This window comes from Eschrichtius robustus, chromosome 4, assembly GCF_028021215.1.
Source record: "Eschrichtius robustus isolate mEscRob2 chromosome 4, mEscRob2.pri, whole genome shotgun sequence".
Classification (NCBI taxonomy): Eukaryota; Metazoa; Chordata; class Mammalia; order Artiodactyla; family Eschrichtiidae; genus Eschrichtius; species Eschrichtius robustus.
Window position 1 is genome coordinate 119,089,210 of NC_090827.1, and position 25,626 is coordinate 119,114,835.

The 25,626-nt window shown below is 34.5% G+C and overlaps 1 protein-coding gene across 3 annotated transcripts in view; it reads right to left on the reverse strand.

The window, feature by feature from the left end:
- TBCK (TBC1 domain containing kinase) overlaps positions 1–25,626 on the reverse strand; it is a 243,424-nt gene that overhangs the window by 25,449 nt on the left and 192,349 nt on the right. For all 3 annotated transcript variants that reach the window (XM_068543272.1, XM_068543270.1, XM_068543271.1), the window contains exons 24-25: positions 16,643–16,818; positions 1,883–2,042 (exon numbers count right to left, since the gene is read on the reverse strand). In XM_068543272.1, coding sequence (XP_068399373.1) covers positions 1,883–2,042; positions 16,643–16,818 — 336 coding nt within the window. The remainder of the gene's footprint in view (positions 1–1,882; positions 2,043–16,642; positions 16,819–25,626) is intronic.

Below are 25,626 nucleotides of genomic sequence, written 5' to 3' on the forward strand. Positions count from 1 at the left end.
ATTCAGTTATACAGGTCCACTTATTAGATACATCTTCCAAATGATGAATGCTTTATGAAAGTAGAGCCTTAAGCTTGTTAGCACTTTGAGCATAAACGTTTATTTCAGGTCTTGGGTTCATACCCTGGGAGGAACTATTGTGATCTGAGAAAAATCAGAACAAGTCTATTTTTAAAAAACAGGACAAATGGCAGCATTCAGACTCAAAAGCCTTACTTGCTTACTGAGTTAAGGGTATGGCTTAGAGTCATATAGACTCATGTTGCAATCCTGGGTCTGACATAAGCAAACTAGATAAACTCTGAGTCTCAGTTTTCCTCATACATAAAATATGAGTAAATAATGCCTCCCTCATAGAATTGTTATGAAGAATAAAAAGAGATTACATATGAAAGTACTTATCACGGTGCTTAGCACACAAACACCAGTCAATAATTGGGATTATTATCACTGTAAAGATTTCTTCCTAAGGCTATATATTACGGGGAATCCAGAAATATGTGATTCTCAACAGTATTTCTATGGGTTGAATGTACTGACATGCATTGTAATTGAAAATGGATATTTTTCAGTGGAATGATATGACAATACAGATTAATGCAGCAGCAGCAGTACTGTGGTGGTAGTAAAATAATAATAATGATAATAAACTTACATCAAAATAATTCAGATACCATGGCTTTAGTTCTAAAATGTCCTCATTTACTTATTAAAATTGCATATTAGTCATTTACTATACTGACTTTCTCTGAAACAGGTATATTTAGATTATTCCCTGTCAGACACTAGATACAGTTATGTAAGAGAAGGGTGAGTGATTTAAGATTTATAGCTAATATCCACTCAGATATTCTTTAGTTTGGTCAATTAAGCTTCTTCATCAAGGATGGCTTTAATTTAGTGTCAAAAGCCAATACTATCATTAGCTCTGTACTTCTGAGACAAGGATTATTGGATGCTTAAAATGGTCTAGGACCAAAAGTCTTAAAGTTCTCACTTGACTATATTTCCATTGATCACCATTCTGGATTACTCAGTTTATTTGCATAAGCTATCTGCAGGGAGGAAACTATCTCTGTTATTTTGCCAGGGGCAGATTCTTCCGTCCTTTTAGAAAAAGGGCTTGTCCTGGTTTATTAATGTTGCCTACATCTAGATACGTTTTTTTAAAACAGCTTTACTGAGCTATGATCGACATATAACAACATGCATATTCAAAGTGTACATTTTGATAAGTTTGACTGGGGGATTTGTAAACAAGCCCATTTGGCTCTCATACTCCCTATTCTCTAACTTGCCTTTTATAAAAAATAAAGGTGATGTCTTTGACCTCCAAAAGTTACTCTTTGTTTTATTTTTCAAAATGTTTAAGAACATAGCCAGAAGAGAGCGAGGTCATTTTATTGTTTCATACTCCTCATATTTGAAAGTTGATATCCTTCCTGAATTCTCTATCATCATAAAGCTTTGAGCCTATAGTAAACAAAACCCCCAAATACAACAAATTCCATCATGGTCAGCTTTCAGAACCTCTAATCAAGCCCCAGTGTTTTTCTACAATGGAAGGAACTGAAGCTACTTCTTGTAATTTCAGGAAGTAGATAAAAAGAAAAGCACCAAAACTAAAACAAAACACCTTAGGCTATCATTTGAAGTTTCCTAAGCTTAGTATTGACCCTGATGCTGCACAATGAGGAAAAAAGCTTGACTTCTTTTACTGGGAAAAGGTAGACAATCTCTTTTAGGTAAGACTATAGACAGAACTTCAAAGCTCATTTGATATGCAACCAGCTTCTGAAGAAATACACTTTTAGACAATCTGTTGCAGTGGGCAGGTAAATAACTCATCGTGATGTCATATGACATTTCTGTGTGCACTTACCTCTGCCGTGTGCTTTGCCACATTCCCCACGATGACAACGACCTTCCCTTTGAAGCTCTGGAGCATGGCAGTGTAAGGCCCTTGGGTAAGCTCCCCTTCCGCAGTAAACGCAGTGCTGAATGGAATGTTGATGCTGCCTGAAATGTGACCCCGAATAAAACTGAGAAGAAAAGTTAAGGAAAACATTTATTTGTGTGCAGACTTGAATGTGTGAGAGAAGCTCACAGAGGTAATTGATTCTCAGAAGAGAGTACCATTAAAATCAAACACAAATGGAGACCAGACTTGAAAATTCCAAGCAGACGAAACCAGTTTAATCATACAAGCGAAGATTTAGCTTATTTTGCAAGACAAGTGAGGCTAACTTGACCTGGGTCACTTGTTTATGTCTCTGAAAATCATAAGTGAAACTTAAATTGTTCCCCTAAATTGATATGAGATGATCACTTACCAATTCCCTTTAAGAAAATTCTAATATTGTAACCAATTGCTGAAAAATAGTCACTGCTGCTTTTTAACAATATACCTCTGAGCCTCACTCCATGTTTTGGTTCCACCACTCCTGGTTTGCAAACTGTCTTTTGGTGTGTGCACAATAAACTTTTACTAATTACTACTTCAGTTATTCATCAGTTTTACTTTTCTTTTTTTTTCTGAACATTTGACAGTTCTAAACATCTTCCATGCTCACATGAGTATTTTATTTAAACAAAGTAAGGCACCTCTGCAGAAAAAAAAGTTAAATGTGAAAATGCAATGAACAAGTGAAAGGAAGAAGACTAGCCAAACATATTAAGAAGACTTTCCTGATTAAATGAAGTATTGTGAAAGTGATCAGAATGCAACAAATAAATGGCAGTCACATAGCTTGTATAATATTCATGGTTCTCAGTTCATTACTATTATTATGATTATTTTAAAGATCTGAAATATAGCCAAATGGATATTCTCAGATCTAACTTGATAATGCAAAAGCTTATCTACTTTGGGCAAGCAACTGCTAAATGGGACTCTATTTAGAATTGTTAGAGGTCATTAGCACTGGCTGGAAACACTTCTGTTGTTGGTTTATTTCTCAAGTAAACTTAGCTATTTGCATTCTTTCCAATTTTATGTTCTCTAAAGGGGGTGATGTTTTACTATATTTGTACTTTAGAAGGGTTTTAATGATTTCATTGACTATTACTTGTAATTTTGGAATTAAAAGCTTGTGTTAAGCTTAAAATATTTAGAAATATAAGATCTTAAAGAAAAAAATATTCCTTCAAAAGCAATTAAAAAGTACAATTTTAAAAAGTGAAATTAAAAAGATGATTCTTCATATAGAGTCTGTAGAGGAAGATTCTGAAATATTATTATTAATCAAATAACTTCTCAAAAAAGCATAAAATAAGAACTGCGAAAACTGCTCTGAAAGAGATGTATATGATGCTTTGATAGGATATATCAATTTGGGGAGGACAGGGAAGGTTTCCACTATGGAACTAAGTGATGGCCGAGGTAAAATTTGAATAATTAATAGAAGTTAATTAGGAAACAGGATGGAATGGAGGTGGTACAGGGTGGTGGAAAGGACAAACATTTTCAGGCAGAAATGTCAGGCATATATTGCGGAGGAACATGACCAATCAGGAGAAAGGAAGGAAGGCCAGTACTGGTGTAGAGAACAAAGACAGCATGAGATAAGATGAGCCTGGAAATGGATGCAGAGACCAGATCATACAGGGCCTTGCAGATCATGTTGTTAATATTGGTCTTTATCCTAGAGCAATGAAAATCAGAAAGTATTTTAAGCAGAGAAGTAATGGATCACATTTGCACTTTAGCAACAATGTGGAGAAAGGCTAGAAGGGGAGTGAATGTAAAGATTAGTTTATAAGGCATGTAGGCAGTATCTCATCTCCTCCCTAACAATCACTGATAACGACCATGAAGAGATGTTTGTGCCCAATAGAAGCATTTCCCCCTAAACTTCCACTTTAGATGTGCTCTTTACAAAATGGAAAAGTCGTAGAGTTTTAAAAAGTTATGTCACAAGCAACGAATATTCCCCCCTCCTCCCAAAAAGACTCATTTGTCATTCCTGTAGAAGGGGGAAAATTATAATTATTTATTGACATGACAGTTTCTCAGTTGCCCCAGTTTGTAGGTTCATCTTTAGAATACTACTTCTCTTGTTTCTCTGTCTCTCTTTTTCCCTCATTAATGGAGAGAGGAGAAATTTGAGGCTCTTGTTCTCAAGAATGATGGTGGAGGTTGAACACGTATCTTAAATTTCTAGTCAGCTGTTGCTTCATCCTTTTTTCTTTAAAGAAGGCATCTGGCATTAATAATGAGGGAAAGGACATAAAAAGTTCTGAAAAATGAAATGAGAGGTAGAATAAATATTATCATCCCAGCGTATACTGTTTAATTAGTGTCTTCTAGAATGAACAGAGAATTTATGATCATAAGGAGATCACCCTTGAATTTCATCAGCACTAGTTTTTCAAACATTTATAATTACTCAATACTCAAAATATCAACTGCAGTTTTCATGAACAGAAATGACTTTGTCCTCAGCATATAATTACTCCAATAGCACTTTAATCTTCAATAAGGACATACCTTAAAATAAAAATGATTGATTTTTCAGAAACTCTGAACCTAACAACTCAATTATTCTCAGCAAATATATCTACATCTGCTAGTCTGAATCAACTGGCAGAGAGAGTTTCTGTGTTTATCAAACAGCCAGTATCAACCATGAACATTTTTCCTTTCTAGTGCTTTTTGAATAGCAAAAGCAATACAAATCTATCCTAGTCAAATGCTCTAGCGGACATGTCTGCACTGCCTGCCCACCTCCCACCTTCTTGTTTGAAAGGAGCTCAACTACTGACCCTGATGAAAGGGTGAGCCTAGGCTGTCATGTTTGTATCAGGTGATCCTGCCACGATCAGGAATGACAGAATAGGAGGGAGGCGAAGAGTGAAGGTGGATATCTGACACAGGCTGATATCCTGTGTCAGATAGGCTGAGACAGTTAGATTCTCTCCCTTCAAAATCAAAATAAAAGATAAAGGACAATGCTCAGACTGTGTTAAGCTTAACAGTGTAAAGTCACATTTGAGTGCCTTCTATATATATTTTATTCAGCCACATGTTAAAAAATTAGTGACTCTAGAAATAAAATTATTTATTTTACAAGATAAATTCTATAAATATTTGGTTTAAAAAAAAGTACCCATCTGTATCCAAATACCCAATATCTAATATCTGTATCTAAAACCATAGATAAGCATCTAGATGATTTTGTGGGTTCAATATCACCAATTTATTATGTACTTTTAAAGAAGACTTTAGTATGTCATACAAGTATGTCATAAACTTATCCTAGAATTTTCTTTTGTGCTTTATGGTTTGATGTTTTTAAAAAAAACCACTAGATTAAATGTTAAAATGCTTGACAAAGTAAGATTCCAACAGAGTCTTTTGGGTAAGAGAAAAGTTATAATCCAAAATGCAAAACTATTTCAAACATTTTTCAGGCTATTTTAACACTTTGGAAGATAAGACACAAAAGAAAAAAAAGTCTTAAACCACACTTCCCCTATTCTTAGTTTAGTTCAATCAAAAAAATCCTCTAAGACATATAAAAGCACTCATCCAAGAACACTCTTGTCATAAAAATTCTAGTGCAAATAAGATCGGGTAAGCACAAATGCTTGTAGACAGGGTGGTCAAACCTGTAAATAGCTATCCTTAACTGCGAGACTGGCAAATAGCAGAGGAGAATGAGACTGGCCTAGTTACACATTAATATATTTACAATGGACATTTTCTTTTTAAGTAAGTTGGACAATGAAGACAATTTCGGTTATTTAAGGATCTTTTTTCCGTGGTAATTATTTACATTTCACTGCCTACATTAGAAATTCTCATGTGACACAAACATCATATGATGAAGTAGAACTTTTTAAGGCAATTTCTAAACACATGAGAGGCTGTCAGATTATACTGTAAAGGTAGGCAGTTGAATACTACTTTTAACCTTCTGAGTCTTTCATAATCATAATAAAATATTAGGTGTTTGAAAAATGAGCACAGAATAGATTCTGTATATTTTGTGTTAATTGGACAGAATACGTAAAGTAAAACAGAAGTTGATTTCTGACATATAGTGACTCTGATTAATCCTGGGCAAAACATGGCAAGAAGAGCAAAATGATACAGAATACACTGAGATAAGCACTTTCTCCATGTTCTAAGGACGTAAGTTTTACTTCCTTGTACTGCAGTGGAAGACAAGTATGTATAAGTTCTTAATAATAAGGTAGTATTAGAGACGAACATGCAACAATATATATTTTAGGATTATGACTGTTACTTCATTGCTTTCCTCATATTCTAGACAAAAATTTGGACTCTTTGCGTTTGCCTTTTGCATTTAGAAAAGCCACTGCTTGTCAGCATAAACACAGGCATGGGGTAAACAATACCCACACTTAAAGAGGTTCTATAGTGAGTGTACTACCCAACAGACAGACACTATACTGTAAACTTAAAAAGCTTCAGCTTCAAAGTACCCAGTTTAGAGAGTATTAAGGCAATAGAAGCCCAAGTATTTATGTGGTAATTAGTCCCAATCATATATACATCTTGACAGGGTACTTATAACAATGTCCACCATAATTTTCAGATTGGTTTTGGCAAAAACCACAATAAAAAACAATGGCACACATAAACACTAGCTTTTTACCTTTCAATGTTTATAAGACATTTTTGCTATTAGGATTTTTGATGATGTCTTTGAAGGAATTAAAAGATACAAGACATGATTAAAGAAGTCAGCAGTAGGGCTTCCCTGGTGGTGCAGTGGTTAAGAATCTGCCTGCCAATGCAGGGGACACGGGTTCGAGCCCTGGTCTGGGAGGATCCCACATGCCGCGGAGCAACTAAGCCCGTGAGCCACAACTACTGAACCTGCGCGTCTGGAGCCTGTGCTCCGCAACGGGAGAGGCTGCGACAGTGAGAGGCCCGCGCACCGCGATGAAGAGTGGCCCCCGCTTGCCGCAACTAGAGAAAGCCCTCGCACAGAAACGAAGACCCAACACAGCCAAAAATAAATAAATAAATAAATAAATTTATATTAAAAAAAAAAGAAGTCAGCAGTAATTACAATGAAATCTCTTCTATGGAATAACAGTAGCTATAAAAACAAAAAAGCATCTAGTTATTACAGCAGTCACCAGGTCAGGTGTTTGTACCTTAAATTCTTTTTGTGATAAAAAGAGTTGGTTTATCAGAACAATATTAACAGGTAAGGGTGATATGCATTATCTTGTAGGTTTCTAAGATACAAAGACTTTCCTGTATTCATAAGTCAGTCTATATAAAAGTACTACAAGTAGATGCATCATACTCTAATCAAGCAGACAGAAAAATATATCAGTTCTAAGAACAACATAGGTACACCATATAGGTAAATTACATAGGTAAATGTTCATATTCCAGAAAAATTCTTCACTTTACTAAAAGATTTTTAAATTCCTTTAAAATATTTAATGGCTCAAAATTCAACACAGAAATAATCTCATGTTTTCTAAATCCTAAAAGAGCACAGCATTTCTCACTTAGTGACATCATACCTCTATACAAAGCATACTAGTATCTTACCAGACCACTTCTGAAGGTATGTGTACTTTTATGTTGGCTTGTCTGTTTGCTATGTTAGCTAATTATAGTTAGTGTTAAAGAGCTCAAAGTAAATGTTACACCTTTAATATTAATATATCAAAAGCCCAAAGTTTCCTATTATATAACTAAATAGCATTAACTGATATAAAAATTATATCTTTAGATATCATTTTTTCTTGCTAAATCTATTGTTGCTTCCCTTGAACAAGCACCACCGTCCCCAAGTCAGTCTACAACCTCATTTTTGTCATCTCAGTAGTGGCAACATTCAACTGTAGTGTACTAATAAATAGCATCCTCCTACCTCTAGTCCCATTTTCACTTGCCTATTTCAGACACTCACTACCTTGAGCTTAGACTATCGCAGTAGCTTTCTGTTTTCTCCAACTCTCATCTTTTCCCTTGGAAATCCATTTTATTCACAATGTTATATTAAAAATTTTGAAACACAGTTCTGATTATCACATCCATGCTGAGAAACCTTCCATGGCTGCCTGTAAGACAAAGCCCAAATTTCTCAGTTCAGCCCTTATGAACAGAACCAAACTATTTACTTCAATCCCAGCCAAACTGAATTACATACTGTTTCCAGTATATGTTCTGCCTAGTTCCTGTCTTTTTCTCTGCCTAAACAGCTTTTCTCCATATTTTTGAGTGTTCAAGTATTACCTATGCTTCGAGAGTTTCCTCCGAGACAGTTTCCCTTCCCACAGTATCTGTATATCTCTCATGACAGCAATTTGATTTTAAATAAAACATACTAATGTACCTGACTTCCACCAAGACTTTAAATAATTTATAGGAAGGATCTGTATTTATCTCATCTATGAAACTCTTACAATGCTTAATACAGTATCTAGAATACATCTAACATATTTGCTGAGTAAATAGATTTCAGAATTGTGCCAAACCTAGAGTAACTAGTGGCAGCTGCAAATACGCTAAGTGCCTCCTGGCCTTCCTAGCTAGTGGCACCACTACCTATCAATACTTGTAAGTGCCATGATATAGAATTCTCTTTTGTCAAAATACAGTATGAGAAAAAAAGAAAGAAACAACAGAAGTCATTTTCCTGGATTTTCTCCAGCACAGATACCAACCCAAAGGGCCTACTAAAACTAGGTTATTTCAGGGTGAAGCTAGAGACCTCACTCTCTGTGACTGCAAATATGAAGGAATATTTATGCACATCAAATCTTTGGGTGATTCTATCCTTCTAGTCTTGCCTGCACCATTACCTCCATTCTCATCCTTCTTCCCACTGCATTAATCTCTCTAAAACACAAATCTGAGCATGCCACCTACCTGATTAAAATTCTCTAATACTCTCACAGCCTATGGAATAAAACCCAAACTTCTTAGCATGTTATGCAACATTCTCTATAAGCTGCCTTTGCCTACTTTAGTCTCACTTCCCACCATCATATATTCCAGCCATGCACATCCAGAGTACTTGTGATTCCCTGAATGTGTCTTCCTCACCCTCTGTGCACCCATACACTATGTTTTTTTTTCAGTCTGAAATGTCCTCTTTCTCTTCATTGCTAGGGTGACTTCCACTTGTCTTTCAAGACCCATTTCAGGCATCACCTGGCTTAGGTGACCATCTTTATATTCCCATGGCTTTCTGAGTATGCCTCAGACATAGAGCATTTCATACTGTATTGTAATTATCTATCTAACGTGTCTTAGCCACAAGATTGTGAGCTCCTGTTGGGCAGGGGCTCTGATTTAACCTAGCAAAGCAGGTTCTCATGCAGGAACGACTCGCTGATTTTTTTTTTTATTAATTAATTAATTTGTTTTTTTATTTTTGGCTGTGTTGGGTCTTCGTTGGCTATGCGCGGGCTTTCTCTAGTTGCAGCGAGCGGGGGCTACTCTTCGTTGCGGTGCACGGGCTTCTCATTGTCATGGCTTCTCTTGCTGCAGAGCATGGTCTTTAGGTGCGCGGGCTTCAGTAGTTGCGGCACGCGGGTTCTAGAGCACAGGCTCAGTAGTTGTGGCACACGAGCTTAGTTGCTCCGCGGCATGTGGGATCTTCCCAGGCCAGGGATGGAACCCGTGTCCCCTGCATTGGCAGGCAGATTCTTAACCACTGCGCCACCAGGGAAGCCCTGACTGGCTGATGGAATGAGACTGATGGCACTCAGGAACTGGGGCAATGGATGGGTGTCAGAGCAAATAGGATCTCTTCAACAATTAATGTACTTCTCACAACTAACTATTAATCCAGACACTGGAGACATTTTTCAGTAGAGGCTATCATATATTCCCACATTATACAAGTGCCATTCAGATATGGGAATACAACTGGATAGAAATTATAATTCAAGCAGCTTAAACCTAGATCCAAATGGGATGAGAAAAAATCTTAAAGCCTCCACATTATCTATCTTGCTCTGAACACAAGTATCTCTATATTACCTTGAAGACTTTTTTAGAAGTTAATTCTTCAGGACACAGAGACAAGAGCAATACTAGCATTTACTAAGGAGGAATAATGTGGAGTAATAATGAAAACAATTGAGTTTATGTGTTTTTCAAATTAAAAAAATTAAGTCTGAGGTGGTCTTTCCTATAGCTTCTGATATTAAAAAAAAAAAAAAGGTAAGAGTTTTACAAATAAAGCTGCAAAAAAAGTCTTGACTTCAAGGAAATGAGAATACATTCTTTCGAAGTATTTATGTTCATAGATAAGAGTTGGACCCACATTTCCATGGCTAAGACCACACTTAATATGAACTCCAGGAAATTTGAAACTCTAAATATTTAGAAATATTAAGAAAACAACAGTTTAACTTGTGTATTATCTTTAAAGCAATTAACATTAGTACTTATGAAATTTATGCCACTACATGAGAAACATTTTCTATTGCCTCTTTAAAATATTCAATTATCGATATTATTATTGATATTCAATTATTCAAATATTCAATTATTATTTGCTCTGAAACCTCCATTATGTATTGAAGAACAAACATGACTGACCTGAACCTTTACCTAGATTAACAATTCATGTTTCTTTCTTATAAAAACAAAAATAAAATAGGATTTCAACAAAAACTTAGTTGTTTAGCCTCCCTGATATAAGCTGTTTAGCTCTAATATTAAGAACGTAGACTTGATTATCTCTAGGGTTCCTTCTTATTGTAAAGTTGGGATTATGTCTTTATTGCCAAGTGTGTGAAGTCTATCTTCATGTCCTCCAGCTTTCTCTTTCTGTACTCCTCTTCCCTACTGGTCCCCACTGAGGTTAGGGGTAGTTCCCTCAGATTGTTGACATGCTTCTCCTCACCTACAACCATAAAAACTGATAATAGATTAAAATATGACCTCTTGCAGGGTATTTTTATTTTAAGTGGGAATATTTATATCACAAGCTAAATGACTAAAGCTTTAACAGAACTTCAGGTGATGGGGTTCAGGACATGCTACCTTAAATTACGGCATCTTGGCATACTGAATATCTTAAGCTGAAGAAATTTGAGAAGTGTCATGTGTAGGAAGGACTTTCTGACCTTCCCATGAATCAGGTCATAAAACCTTCAACTGAGAGGTGCCCTCCTTATACCCAGAGGATAGGTACATCCTTATCTTCAAGACAGAGGAACACCAAGAGGAATCTGAATGGACAGGCCTTGCTAAGTTTTCCTCAGTTTATTACAAAAGTCTACTTCACTTAGCTCAAATTCCTTTTGCCCTATCACATTTTCCTGTGACTGTTCACTCTTCATCAGACCTAGCTTAAAAACACTCAGGTTTAACCACTTCTTTAGGTTTTCTTATGAAGGCTCCCATGTCACGTAAAACTTATATTAAATAAATTTGTATACTTTTCTCTTGTGAATTTGTCTTCTGTTACAGTGGCCCAAGCCGAGAACTTAGAAAAGTAGAGAAGAAAAGATATTTTTCTTCCCCTACATGCATAGGAGAGTTCTAGGGAGTGGTAAGGTTGTCCTTTGAATTCGTTGGTAGACAGTAACTTATTTTGCTGAAGGATAATGTTGCCTCCCTCCTTTTCATAAACAATCACTTCAATTATTTTACATAGGTAAAGAAAGATGGCGTGAAAGTTAATTTTATACATTTACTCTCCTGAAAACACGTATGAGGAAAACAAGTTTTCACCCATATGAAGATGTATCACCTATATGAAGAACTGTATTAGCCAAATTTTCCTGTTTCAATGATCCATAAAAGCAAAATAGAGGATAAAAATTATATAGGGAGACTATAAACAATTTGAAAAACATTATAAACAACACTTCAAACGTAACTTTCTTTGCAGAAGAAAAAGGTGTTAACAGAGTTTTTTTTTTTTTCTCCTCTACTGTATAGAACTATAATTTGTTGGCATGGGAGAAATACAATTATTTTAAAAATATAGTAGCATTAAATATTTATTCATTTCTTAAACAGATAGGGAAAGTCACATTAATCCCAGAGTTTAACTGCAAAACTAAGAGTTAGTCTACAAAAATGATTCCTTCAAAAAATATGAGGATTTCAACAGGCTTAATTTGTTAGTTTTAAAATATCAGCATCTTAGTGATAGTTTTGGGAAAATTTAATAAAAAATATTTTGAATATACTAAATCTTATAAATTAAGTTACTATAGCAGGAAAGAATCTTTCTAACATGCTTCCTCTCTCAAAGCATTCCAAATTTGCTTTCCAATATTTAAAAGAGTTAATTTTTCCTTGAATCTGTGGCTGTTAGTATAAAGACAACTATTAGATTTATTTAGTTGGGATTAGGTCCTGTATATACAGAGGCACTGAAAGCAATAGCTGAGTTTGTGTGTAAGATTTGAAGGAATGTGTACTGTGTCTGAACACATAGTTTGGAATCAATACATGCCTCAGTCATTAATTTATATTAACTGATTTCTCTCAGTCTTGTTTATGCTTGCTTAACAGTCCTATGAAGAGACCAAACAGCCACCTGCATAAAGCTTGGAGAATAAAGCTTAGGAACATGAGGTTGGTTCTACCAATTGTCAGTTATATGGCCTTGGGCAAGTTGCTTAAGCCTTTTCAAGCCTCAGTTTCTTCACCAGAAAATAGAGATACTATTTTATGCCATGCTTGGCACACTGTGAGAGCTTAATGATAGCTATTACTGGAAGTCAATTCACTTGAATCTATTAAATCTTAATAAATCTATTCATTCTAAGTGTCTCTTGTTTTAAAGTAACAGGTAAAGCATAATACTGCCACCATGTACATTCGCATTTTCAACAGGATAGTGAAGTCTTTAACCAACAGCGTTAAGTCTCTAATGGTAGATATTTAGGAATCAGTGATTACAGGTATCCAAGCAATTAAGGGCATGTTAGTAACTCTAAAATCACACTGTAGAGATTTCTGACTGTCCCATACCTTCTGGCTTCAGTGACTTTATCTCCTCTGACTTCCTTTCTTACTGTACTGGTATCCTTGCTGGTCCAAAATGGCCAAGCATGTTCATAGATCGGGGTCTTTGCCTTCGCTCTTCTTTCTGCCTAGAATGTTTCTCCCTGTATCATTTATAGCCTGCCTCTTTACATCATTCAGCTGTGCTGAAATATCATCTTTTCTCAGTCTTTTCTTCAGTACTTTGTCAAACTCTATCACTCTCTATCCTTCTCCTTGCTTTATTTTTATGTATAGCACTTATTGCTATTTAAGACCATATGATAACTATATTTATCTATTTCTCCAATTAAAATGTAATTTCCATGACTGCAGGGGAATTTGCCATTTTGTTTACCAACAAATCCTCAAAATCTAGTACACTACTGACTAGCACACACTAAGACAACCAGTAAATATTTGTTGAATAAATGAATGTGAGATTACATGAATATTTCTAGCTCTAAATTCTGATTCTACTGACTTTTTATGAGTAGTCTTGCTTCTGGATTTAAAGGACGAAAGGCCTCAGAAATCACTGGATCACTTACAGAATGCAAAAGGACTTACATATTGCCAACTGTCTCCTTATAACATTGAAGGGAAAATTCAATGGGTATAGGTAAGAGAGTGTGGGACACTGTGTCTGCCATCCTGACTTTTCCCTTTATATATTCTGGGGAATTTCTAGGTGCCAAACCTAGTGCTGGGGCTACAGAAATTAAAAGGACATGAGTCCTATCCATATCTTGCTTCTCTTATTCAGAAATTACTTTCCTGTTGATGCAGTTTTTGTCTGGACCACTCATTTAGTATTTAATACATACTGCCTTTACTGTTTATTTATTTTCCACATGAAGTATTTTAATGTTTTATATTCTTCATACCAAAAGCAACCTAGTGAATAAGAACTATACTTTATACCTTCTTCTTAAAAAAATTATCCACAGCACTACAGAGAGTAATATTTATTGGTTGCTATTAACAATAAAGACATCTAAAAAAATCAATCACATTCTACCATATTAATTGAAGCACTTAATTTATGAATCTCTTTATTACTATGCACACACTTCTTCCTTGCCTTTAATTTCTTGAGCACAGGATTTAAGATTAATAGAGTTAGATGGGACTTCCCTGGTGGTGCAGTGGTTAAGAATCTGCCTGCCAATGCAGGGGACACGGGTTCAAACCCTGGTCCGGGAAGATCCCACATGCCTTGGAGCAACTAAGCCCGTGCACCACAACTACTGAGTCAGCCCTCTAGAGCCACAACTACTGAGCCTGCGTGCTGCAACTACTGAAGCCCGCGCTCCTAGAGCCCGTGCTCCACAACAAGAGAAGCCACCGCAATGAGAAGCCCACACACAGCAAGGAAGAGTAGCCCCTGCTCACTGCAACTAGAAAAAGCCTGTGAGTGGCAATGAAGAACCAATGCAGCCAAAAATTTAAAAAAAAAAGATTAATAGAGTTAGAAACGTTACTTATTTCTTCATAACGTAATCAAATGGGTATGCATCATAAGACATTTTAAAAGGTCCATGAGTTTTCCGGCCTTGGAAGGCCATATGTAGGTAGTTTGGATGCCTCAACCAAAGGGGATTTTAGAACCCACAGCTCTCCATTCTTCACTGTTTTCTTGATACTAGAAAAGACCTAGTGATAACCAATGACTTTTGGAAGTCATTTAGCTTGTGGTTTCTCTCAAAGCACTATGACGGATATACATGTGTCAACACCTGTTATTTAGAGGTGAGACAGAAGTAGATACATGGCAAAGTAAGAGCATCCTGGAAAAGTTAGGAATGCTGTGAGGATAAATGGCCCAACATTAAGACATCTTGGTTTTTAATCAGGCTTTCAAAAGGGGATTTAGAAATTTTCACATGTTGGGTCCTTCGGGAGGGTCGTAAAAGATGAGTGACTTTATTTTCCTTTCTTCATTCCCTTGGACCCACTACCCTCAGTCTAAAGTGGCACAGAGAAATACTGATTATCTTCATTTGGCTTGTAATTGTAGATAGTACAACAACCAAGCCAGGTCTCTGACTAGTTCCAAACTTTAACCAAGTATTGTGGGATGATATAAAGGTACTCCTACATTGGGCAACTCACCTATACTTATCAGAGAACAATGTTCAGGTGAGCTGCTCTGCTTTCTACTGTTCTATTTATATTTATCCTGCAGAAAATAAAGGAGAATATCAATAAAAAATAAAGTCGGTCTACAAGGTTTGGAAAACTCGGATTGAATGTCACTTTCATATTGTGTATATTTTAAAATTTCAAGTAGTTAAGTAGTTTGAAAGGAAATACCAGGAGAGCAGTGTGTACATAAACTGCTTTAATTATTTTAGTAATAGTGCTTAACATTAGAATAGACCACTATAATGTTATGCTTTTTTTGATGGTTTTATGAGACTATAACTAAAGGCTCAACCAAAAGAAACCAACTAAAAAGTTAAAAAAACTAGAAGTATTTTAAACCCTTGAAGTAACAGATAAGAAGAACTTCTACATCAGGGGTCCCCGACAAGTCCACTGGCATTGAATGCTTCTTTTGGGAGTCCACTCATCTACTCTGCTAAGGAACTTCTAGTATCCCTGAGGCCATAACATCAGGAACATGAACATTTATATTCTCTCCAAACTCAGGGGTCTCACAGTTTAGGGAAAGTAGAAACTTATCACAAAAAGATGGTGATGTACCATTTGAAATAGCAGGCTTTCAAACTGTATTTTCAGTAACCTAAGATTCTAGGGATTGCTTCAGGAGTTCTGTAAATGTATGGTTTGAATTTCATTTTAAAATTTCACTTCAAAAATTATGATTGAAAATATGCGCACGAAAACTTACATGCCAATTTTAGCATATAAGAAACCAACAACCTGCTAACCCTCATTTACATATAACCCTCATTTACAGTTAGTAAATGCTACAAATGTTAACTTATGAAGAAAATTAATTGTAAAAAACTTCTTCATTTATATTTTACATATTGAGTTTTTAAGAAAGATTTTATTTTAAAAGGGAGTTACCTGGTGCCAAAAAAATTTGAAAATCATTTACCTAGATTCTAGAGTATAGAGCATCAAGGCATGCTTTACAAAAATCTGACAGATGATGAAAATATAAGGAGAAAGACTGAACTATTACTATTTTGTAACTTTTCATACTTTAATGCCAAGCAAAACCACCAGAAGTTATGGTACATTTAATATTAAAATGTCAGTGGAAAATACTTTAACATGTTCTCTCTAAGCCAGTATTTTGAAAATTATAATAAATAAAAGTTCAGTGTTGAAATCTGGCTCACTTTCCTCTCTAGGCTATGAGGTAGACAAAGTAAATACTTACTCTTCATCTTTGCTGAAGTTTTATCTATACCAGGAAGGATTCAAATTCCCACAAGAACAGCAATATACAGCAGTGAAACACAAAAACCAAGAAAATAGCCCACTATTCTGGTGTTGTTTGGGAAATATTTTAAGGTTTCTGGTATGTAATGTTATCTTATGAAACATTATGCAAGTCTGTTCTGGCATCCAGTTTGACAGTTATTTAGCTATCTGAATTCACAGGAATCCCAACTATGTTCATTGTTCCTACCACATGCCCTTTAAGTTAAGAGGAAGCAATGTGAATGAAGCAGTACCACCCTTTAAAACCTCATGTGTAAAGGATACTCTTCACTATTCCGGATGTCAACTACCAGGAGCTTTGGCTTACTGGACTTTGTCTTCTTGGTGGGTGTTTTGAAGTGGCCTGTCACTGTAAGCTCACACAAGTCAATCAGGTCCTCTGCTGAAATCCGGGGTGATACTTCTGACTTTAGGTCATTTAATGGAATGGATTCTCTTGACTGAAAAAAAATGAACAACACAAACATTGAGAACACTATAGAGAGACAAACTATAGCCAGTACAGAATATCTTCAGGTTTTTTATATCAATCACTATAGCATATGGGAGAACAGGAAACTGTATCTCATTTTAGCAGTGTACTGTGTAACTGTATTCCCTACCACTGATGTTTACTTTTTTATTAGTCACACATATAGGAAAGCATTATTCTTTTGCTTCACTACAAGTTCCTGGCTCAAATGTGATAGAAAGAGATGAGGCAGAACTGACTGATTTAAGAAAGATTTGACCTTGGTGTTGGTTCCAATCAAATGCATCATATGTGAGGTGTTTTTTCAAAGGAAAGACCGATTGCCTTGTGAAATGCTAAGAACAGAAGGAGAGAGGAATCACTGACGAATTCATAACTTTCTGAAATTTTTTGTGTGTATCAGCAAAGAACTTTAATATGTTGCAAGCATGTTCCTCTGCAAATTAACTTTAGGAGATTAGTAAGTTATATTTTGGACAAATTATACTACTTTGCTTTTTAAAAAAAATAATTATAATATAAAAATACAGAATCTAGCTTTCCTTTTATTACACAGTTTTATATGCAATTTTACTATTCATTATACAATATCCACTTAGGGGCATAAAAGTAGAACTTCCTCTATACAATTTACGTCTTATTTAGTATCACTGACATTGGTATTTTCCTGTGTGACTAGGGTTTCAAATTCATGGAACTTTGTTTATTGACAATGGACAAGAATTTAGAATAACTATAGAACAGCTCTGAAAATGTCTATTATCATTTCTGCCCAAGAACCTGTACATACAATTATATTAAACTTAGATATCCAAACATCAGAAACCAATTGGTATGAGAATGACTTTTTAAAAAAATTAATATTCTATTTTTAACCTAGAGTCAGAATTTATTTAGCAACGTTACTGATAAAAATTATCTTTCAGTAGAGTGGGCTTTCTGAAAGGGCTATCTGGATGTGTTAGTGATAATGCTAACCAAGCAAGCAAAAATCCAAACCTGGTAACAAGACAGGTATTTTACTGTGTCCATTAAACTACTGGAAGAATGACTTTGTCATGGTACCTGGAGTCTGAAATGGTAGACTTTTTTTTGGTATATGGTGTTAGAGAATGTTCTAATTTCATTTTTTTACATGTAGCTGTCCAGTTTTCCCAGCACCACTTATTGAAGAGACTTTTTTGTCCATAGTACATTCTTGCCTCCTTTGTAGTAGATTTATTGACTATAGGTGTGCGGGTATATTTCTGGGCTCTCTATTCTGTTCCATTGATCTATGTGTCTGTTTTTGTGCAAGTACCAGTTTTGATTACTGTAGCTTTGCAGTATAATCTCAAGTTAGGGAGCATGATTCCTCCAGTTCTGTTTTTCTTTCTCAAGATTGTTTTGGCTATTTGGGGTCTTTTGTGTTTTCATACAAATTTTAAAATTATTTATTCTAGCTCTGTGAAAAATGTCATTGGTATTTTGATAGGGATTGCATTGAATCCGTGTATTGCCTTGGGTAATATGATCGCTTAAACAATAGTAATTCTTCCAATCCAAGAACATGGTATATCCTTTCATCTGTTTGTGTCATCTTCAATTTCTTTCATCAATGTCTTATAGTTTTCCAAGTACAGGTCTTTTACCTCTTTAGGTAGGTTTATTCCTAGGTATTTTATTCTTTTTGATTTGATGGTAAATGGGATTGTTTCCTTAACTTCTCTTTCTGATAGTTCACTGTTAGTATATAGAAATGCAATAATTTTTATATATTAATTTTGTATCCTGCAACTTTACCTAATTCATCATCAGCTCTAGTAGTTTTCTGGTGGTGCCTTTAGGATTTTCTATGTATAGCATCATGTCATCTGCAAACAGTGACAGCTTTACTTCTTCCTTTCTAATTTTGATTCCTTTCATTTCTTTTTGTCTGATTCTGTGACTAGGACTTCCAATACTATGTTGAATAAAAATGGTGAGAGTGGGCATCCTTGTCTCGTTCCTGGTCTTAGAGGAAATGCTTTTAGCTTTTTACCATTGAGTATGATGTTAGTTGTGGGTTTGTCATATATGGCCTCTATTATGCTGAGGTATTTTCCCTCTATGCCTGCTTTCTGGAGAGTTTTTATCATAAATGGAAACTTTTTTATGCTTCAAAAGCTTTTTCTGCATCTACTGAGATAATCATATGGTTTTTATTCTTTGTTAATTTGGTATACCACACTGACTGATTTGTGGGTACTTAAAAATCATTGCATCCCTGGCATATTAACTATGAGAATACAGAGGCAGTATATAGAACACTCTTCCCATATTTTCTGTCATGGATCCTGGCACTAACTTCAATCTAGTTACCCAGGACAGAAATCTGAAAATCATCGTAGATTCTTCATTCTTCCTTATTCCTCCTTCCCATCTAACATATCCCCAAATTCCACCATAATAACTCTTGAATCTGTTGCCTGATTCACTGTTCTATCTCAGGGCTTCCATCATCCTTTACATGGACTGTAGAAGCTGTTTGCCCCTCTGGCTGCCTCCTTTTTTCTCTGCTTTGCTCTTCATTTAAAGTCATCCCTTCTAATCCATATGCCAAATGCCATGAGTTAAAATAAAAATCTCATCATGTAAATTTTATAATTAAATACACCTCCATGGCTTCTAGACATTGATGGAGTGAAATCCAAATTCCTTGGTATAGAATATGAAGCCTTTTATAAATTGGTCTCTGTCTATAATAGGCAGGAGACCATAGGCTTTGGAGTCAGACTACCAGAACTCAAATCTTGGCCGCCCACTCATCAGTGTGTGACTTTGGACATGATATTTAACCGCTCTGCCCAATTTCTTCATCTATAAAGTGGGATAACAGCATTTACCTGAATCCTCCTAGGCTGCTGTAAGAATTAAATGTTAATCTATATAAAATATTTAGAATAGTGTCTGACACAGTGTCAGAGTTCAATAAATGTTTGTTATCTTTCACCTTTTTTTCTCATCCCTCACCACCTTGTACCTTGTACTTTGGCATTAGCAGACTATTTGCCTTTTTATACCACTGTGTCACCATTGCCCACGTTGTTCCCTCTGCTTAGAATGCCGCACTTTGTCCATCTAATAAATCCCTGCTCACCTTACAAGTATCAGCTCAAATACTACTTTCTCTGTAAAGAAAGTCTTTTTGACTCCTGGCAGTCTTACTTAGTTTTTCTTTTGTGTCCGCATAGGTATCAGGTACACATCTTTATTATAATAGGATTATTTACTTCCCACTAGACTGAGAGCTCCTCAAGGATAAGGAAAATGACTTTTAGGCCTATGTCTTCCCCAGGTCTCAGCATATTATCTGGCACATAAAAGATATTAAAATATATTTGTTGAATATAAATGAATAAAATGGTTTTTCTAAGTCTTCTATTACTTTTCCTGAGTAACTTTGTGCTATGTATGTGTTTCCCAAACAACATGCATATACCTCCATCATAGTAATTATTATACTTGTAATACATTATCTGTTTCTCCTCTTGACTTACAACATCCTTGAATGCAGGTTCTGTGTCTTTTCATATTTGTATCTCCAAAAGATAGCACAAGGTCTGGAACCAAAAAAACTTAATAGATATTTAATGAATGAGTGAGTGAATAAAAATATGATTAAATAACATTATAGAGTCTATTGTTATGTCTGGATTACTAGACAGACTCTTCAGGGATGGCAAATCATCAGATTCTCTCTAGCCTCTGGGCACTGTAATGGTTAATCAAGAACACTGAAATCTGTATCTGCCTCAATAATTTCTCACAGCCATCTCTCCTTTCCTCAACTGAAAAATTGAAGATGACAGTTGCTACCATATAAGCTTACAAAATGTACTCTAATTAATTGAAAGAAGTTAGGTGTATCTAAAGAAGGCAAAAAAATAAACACACACAAAAAACTATCCCTAGGAAAGTAGGCAAAATAATTTAGTGATAATAAAAATATGAATGAAGGAAAAAATAGATAAAAAAAAAAATAGAGTTGAAACTTCGGGGAATATCAATAAAACTAGAAAACCTGTATGTGAACTGTGTGCACGATAAGAAATGAGAAAAATATAAACAAACATATTTATATATTTTTTCTTTCTCTACATATTTTCTTTATATATCGCCCTTTCTTTCTTTCGTTTTCTTTCTTTCTTTCTTTTACTCTCTCTCTTCCTTCCTTCCTTCCTAATTATCTATAAATGAGAAAGAATATAAGTATGTAAAAATATTTGAAAAAATAAAAAAAATTGATTCCAAATATTCCCAAAAGAATATAAAATCTGAATAGACCTAAATATCCATAGGCCTAAGTAGAGCTGAAGAGAACTGATGAATGATATGTGTGTGTGTGTGTGTGTGTGTATTCAAAAGCCACAGAAAAACTGAATAGACTTTGTAAATACAGGTAAAATTTTACAGTTTTTAAATGATTACTTTAAAGGAAGGTGCCAAACACATTTTTTTGCTGAGACAATTCTATCTCATAACTGTTCCAAGGCAAAGAAAACATTGAAAGGTTCTTTTATGAAGTGACCGTAACCTAATACTTAAATCTAACAAAGACAGCATTAAACACCCCCCCAATATTCCTTAAGAATATAGATTCTTAAAAAATCTCAAAACTAGAAAACCGAATGCAGTAGCAATTTAAAAGAATGGCATACTATGACAAAGTAGAGCATATTCCTGGAATGAAGGACGGTTCAATATTAGGACAATTTTAAACATAATTCATCACCTTTAATTAGTCAAAGGATATGAAGTATGTAATCATCACTGTAGGTGACACAAAGCCATATGTTATAAAACTTCACATTTATTCCCAATTTTAGAAAAAGAAAAACTCATGGTAAACACATATCAGAAGGAAAGTTAATTAGAACGATGAAAGATTTCATTAAGGCAGATGTTCTTTATCTCAAATATTTGACATGATAATTAATGAAGAACCACAGAGGCAGACTTATTAAAATAAAAATGGAGTAATATAATGTAGCTATCAGCATTATTATTTTTATTGTTATGAAAGTTGTTGTGGAGGAGATAATAAGAAAAATAAATACTGAGTGTAAATATTGGAAAAAATATATATTTCTTAGACAACAGTCTTCTTAGAAAATCTAGAATAATCAGAGGAAATTCCAATAAAACTGGTAAGAATTTGGTACGGTTTTAGTTACAACATACATACAACAAAATCATTAGCTTTTCTCTACAGCAGCAGCAGCCAGTAAGAAAACACAAGGAGCAAAAGCTTTCAATCACAATATCAAACTATTCCTCCAAAACAAAATACTTAGAAATAAGAGAATCACATTTACAGAAAATGAAAGAGTTCTGTGATGGGCATTTGAAAAACCTGAGAGACATAAAATGCTATCTGGAAAGAAAGATTCAATATTACAAGATCTTTATTTTTCCTCAGAACAATGTATTAATATATTACAATTTAATCAAAACTCTAAAAGGATCTTTCTTTTTGATTTTGAAATATAAATTCTAAAGTTCATTTGACTAAATAGGTGAGAATGTCAAGAAAATGTTGAAAAATAATAAAATACATTGTTATATGTTAAAACTGTATAAAATAACACCACATGGTATTGCACCAGAATAGACTAGAAGACTAACAGGACATAATGGGATGCACAGAAACAGACTCCAATACATATAAGTATTTGGTAAAAGAATAGGATTCCATATCAAATCACTGGGGGAAAGGGTATATTATTTAGGATATAGTGTTGGCGCCATTTATTACCTAGAATAAAATAAAATCATGTTTCTATCTTATACTACAAAGCAAAATGATTTATAAGTGGAACAAAAAATTATGTGTAAAAACTGGAATCACAAAAGCATAAGTATTGATGACTAAAATTATTTTTAAGCATACGGAAAAAGCTGAACTCTTAAAGAAGAGAAATATATGTGAAAAAAATTTAAGATGCCCTTATTATATAAAGAACTCTTTTAATCAATAATACAAACCAATAAGAAAAAAATCTGCTTAGTTAAAATGAAGGGAGGGGAGATGTATACATATACTTGACAAAATAAATACAAATAGGTAAAGAAAATTTTTTTACCTCAATCATAGAAATATTAAAAAAACGTATATACAATCATAGAAATAGAAAAGGTATGTAAGTGTTCTGGGATATCTTTTGTTTGTCCCTCCAGATTCACTCTCCATTGGCTCCTGCCTCGTTCTCTGCTGGGTGGAAGACTCTATTTGCAGCTACAAGAGGGACCCTCGGTCCTCTGGCTTTTAAGGTGGTACAGACAATAGGGAGAGTAAGGTCAGGATATATATTCCCCTGGTTCCCTACTTGAAAAGTCACCTTGGCCTGGCTATGTTTGTTGACCAAAGGTCACTGTTCCTCTCAAGATGGCTTTCTCTACCTGCTTCTCCTTTTCCATGTTCTGATAACCTCTTCCTCCCTGATCCCTTTTGGCCTTTAGGTTGTAACAGGGCTGTCGCTAATGTTCATAATTTACTGCATTATCTCTTACATTTTCACCAACATTCCACGATTATCTTTGTAACTATTATACCTTTGTAATTATTATAACCATTCTTGAATTATCCTAATTTGAGTGTACAATCTTTTGCTGTTGGTTAAACTCTGACAGTAAGTGTGTAGGGAAGAACTCTAAAATACGCATTTTAAGGCACATGAAAAGATGCTCAACATTGTTAATTATTTGAGAAATGCAAATCAAAACTACGATAAGGCACCACCTCACACTGGTCAGAATGGCCATCATTAAAAAGTCTACAAATAACAAATGCTGGAGAGGGTGTGGAGGAAAGGGAACCCTTCTACACTGTTGGTGGGAATGTAAGTTGGTACAGCCACTGTGGAAAACGGTATGGAGGTTCCTCAAAAAACTAAAAACAGAGCTACCATATGATCCAGCAATCCCACTCCTGGGCATATATCTGGATAAAACTATAATTCAAAAAGATACATGCACCCCTATGTTCATAGCAGCACTATTCACAATAGCCAAGACACGGAAACAACCTAAATGTCCATCAACAGATGAATGGATAAAGAAGATGTGGTGTATATATACAATGGAATACTTCTCAGCCATAAAAAAGAACAAAATAATGCCATTTGCAGCAACATACAAGCAACTGGAGATTATCATACTAAGTGAAGTAAGTCAGAAGGAGAAAGACAAAGACTATACGATATCACTTATATGTGGAATCTAAAATATGACACAAATGAACCTATCGATGAAACAGAAACAGACTCACAGACATACAGAACAAACTGGTGGTTGCCAAGGGGGAGAGGTTTGGGAGACAGATGGATTGGGAGGTTGGAGTTAGTAGATGTAAGCTTTTATATATAGAATGGATAAACAACAAGGTCCTACTGTATAGCACAGAGAACTATATTCAATATCTTACGATAAACCATAATGGAAAAGAATATTAAAAAAAAAGAATGTATATATACGTATAACTGAATCAGTTTGCTGTACATAGCAATTAACACAACATTGTTAACCAACTATACTTCAATAAAAATCAATAAGTAAAATAAAATACACATGTTTTAGATGTGTGAATCAACATAAACTTTCTGGAGAAAAAATTGGTAATATGCATTAAAAACTTTCAAATATGCATGCAATAGAAATTTCTTTTTAGAAATTTGTTCCATGGACATAACCACAGATTGTACAAAGCAGTATGGAAAAATATTTATCAACACATATTGTTTTTCTTAAATTATGAAAAACTGGAAATAATGTCAACACATGATAAAAGGTGATAGGATAAATAAGTAACAATGAATTCATATAAAGAAATACCATTCATGCATTAAAATCATATTTTAGAAAAATACTACTTAGTAGAGGAAATATTCAGGATATATTATCAAGGGGAAGAAGACCCTATAAAACAATAAATTCACCACGATACCAGTTTGGTGATGTATATCATAGTGACTATGTGAGTGTGTGTGTAAACACATGCATGTGTGTATAAATATATTTTCATATATATAAGAATGATGCATAGAAATGGTAAGAGTGGTAATCTGTGAGTCAGTGGAATTAACATGGTTTTTTTCTTAATGATTTTCTGTTTTTAAATTTTAATAATTAAGCATGAGTTGTTTTTGAAAATTTAAACATTTATAAAAATATGAGATTGTTTTCAACCAGCACTATTATATACTTCTCTTAAATACTTCATAACTATGAATCTAATCTGTCTGAAGACAATTCTTTTCAAATATTTACAGAAATATAAAAAGGCTTCACAAATAAGAATTCATGGCTATATTCACCATTGTAGGTAATCAGATCTGGCACTAGAAAACATATAGAGATGTTAAAGAAAAACAATAAAATCACTATTATTCTTAAATTCTAATAAGTTTTAAAATGATTAAAAAAAGGATCAGCAAGTAGGGCAGGCTTTCATGCATTCAAGTTCAGAAAGGAGACACACAAAACTTAATATAGACAATTGAATAAAAAATGTTTGAAGTTCACTGGAATGTTTCATTGGTAAGGACTACTCTTTTTTGCATGAAGAAATATTTGAATAAACTGATGTTTATCCACCTCTTCATCAAATGTATGAAGAATTTAGAAAAAAGGGCCTGTTGGCTATGTGGAAGAATATTTAACATACTTTTCCAAACTTCTACCACCACAAATGTAAATTACATTATCATCACTAAATAATTATAAAGTTTTCCTTGTTTAACGTAAGATAGTAGAAATT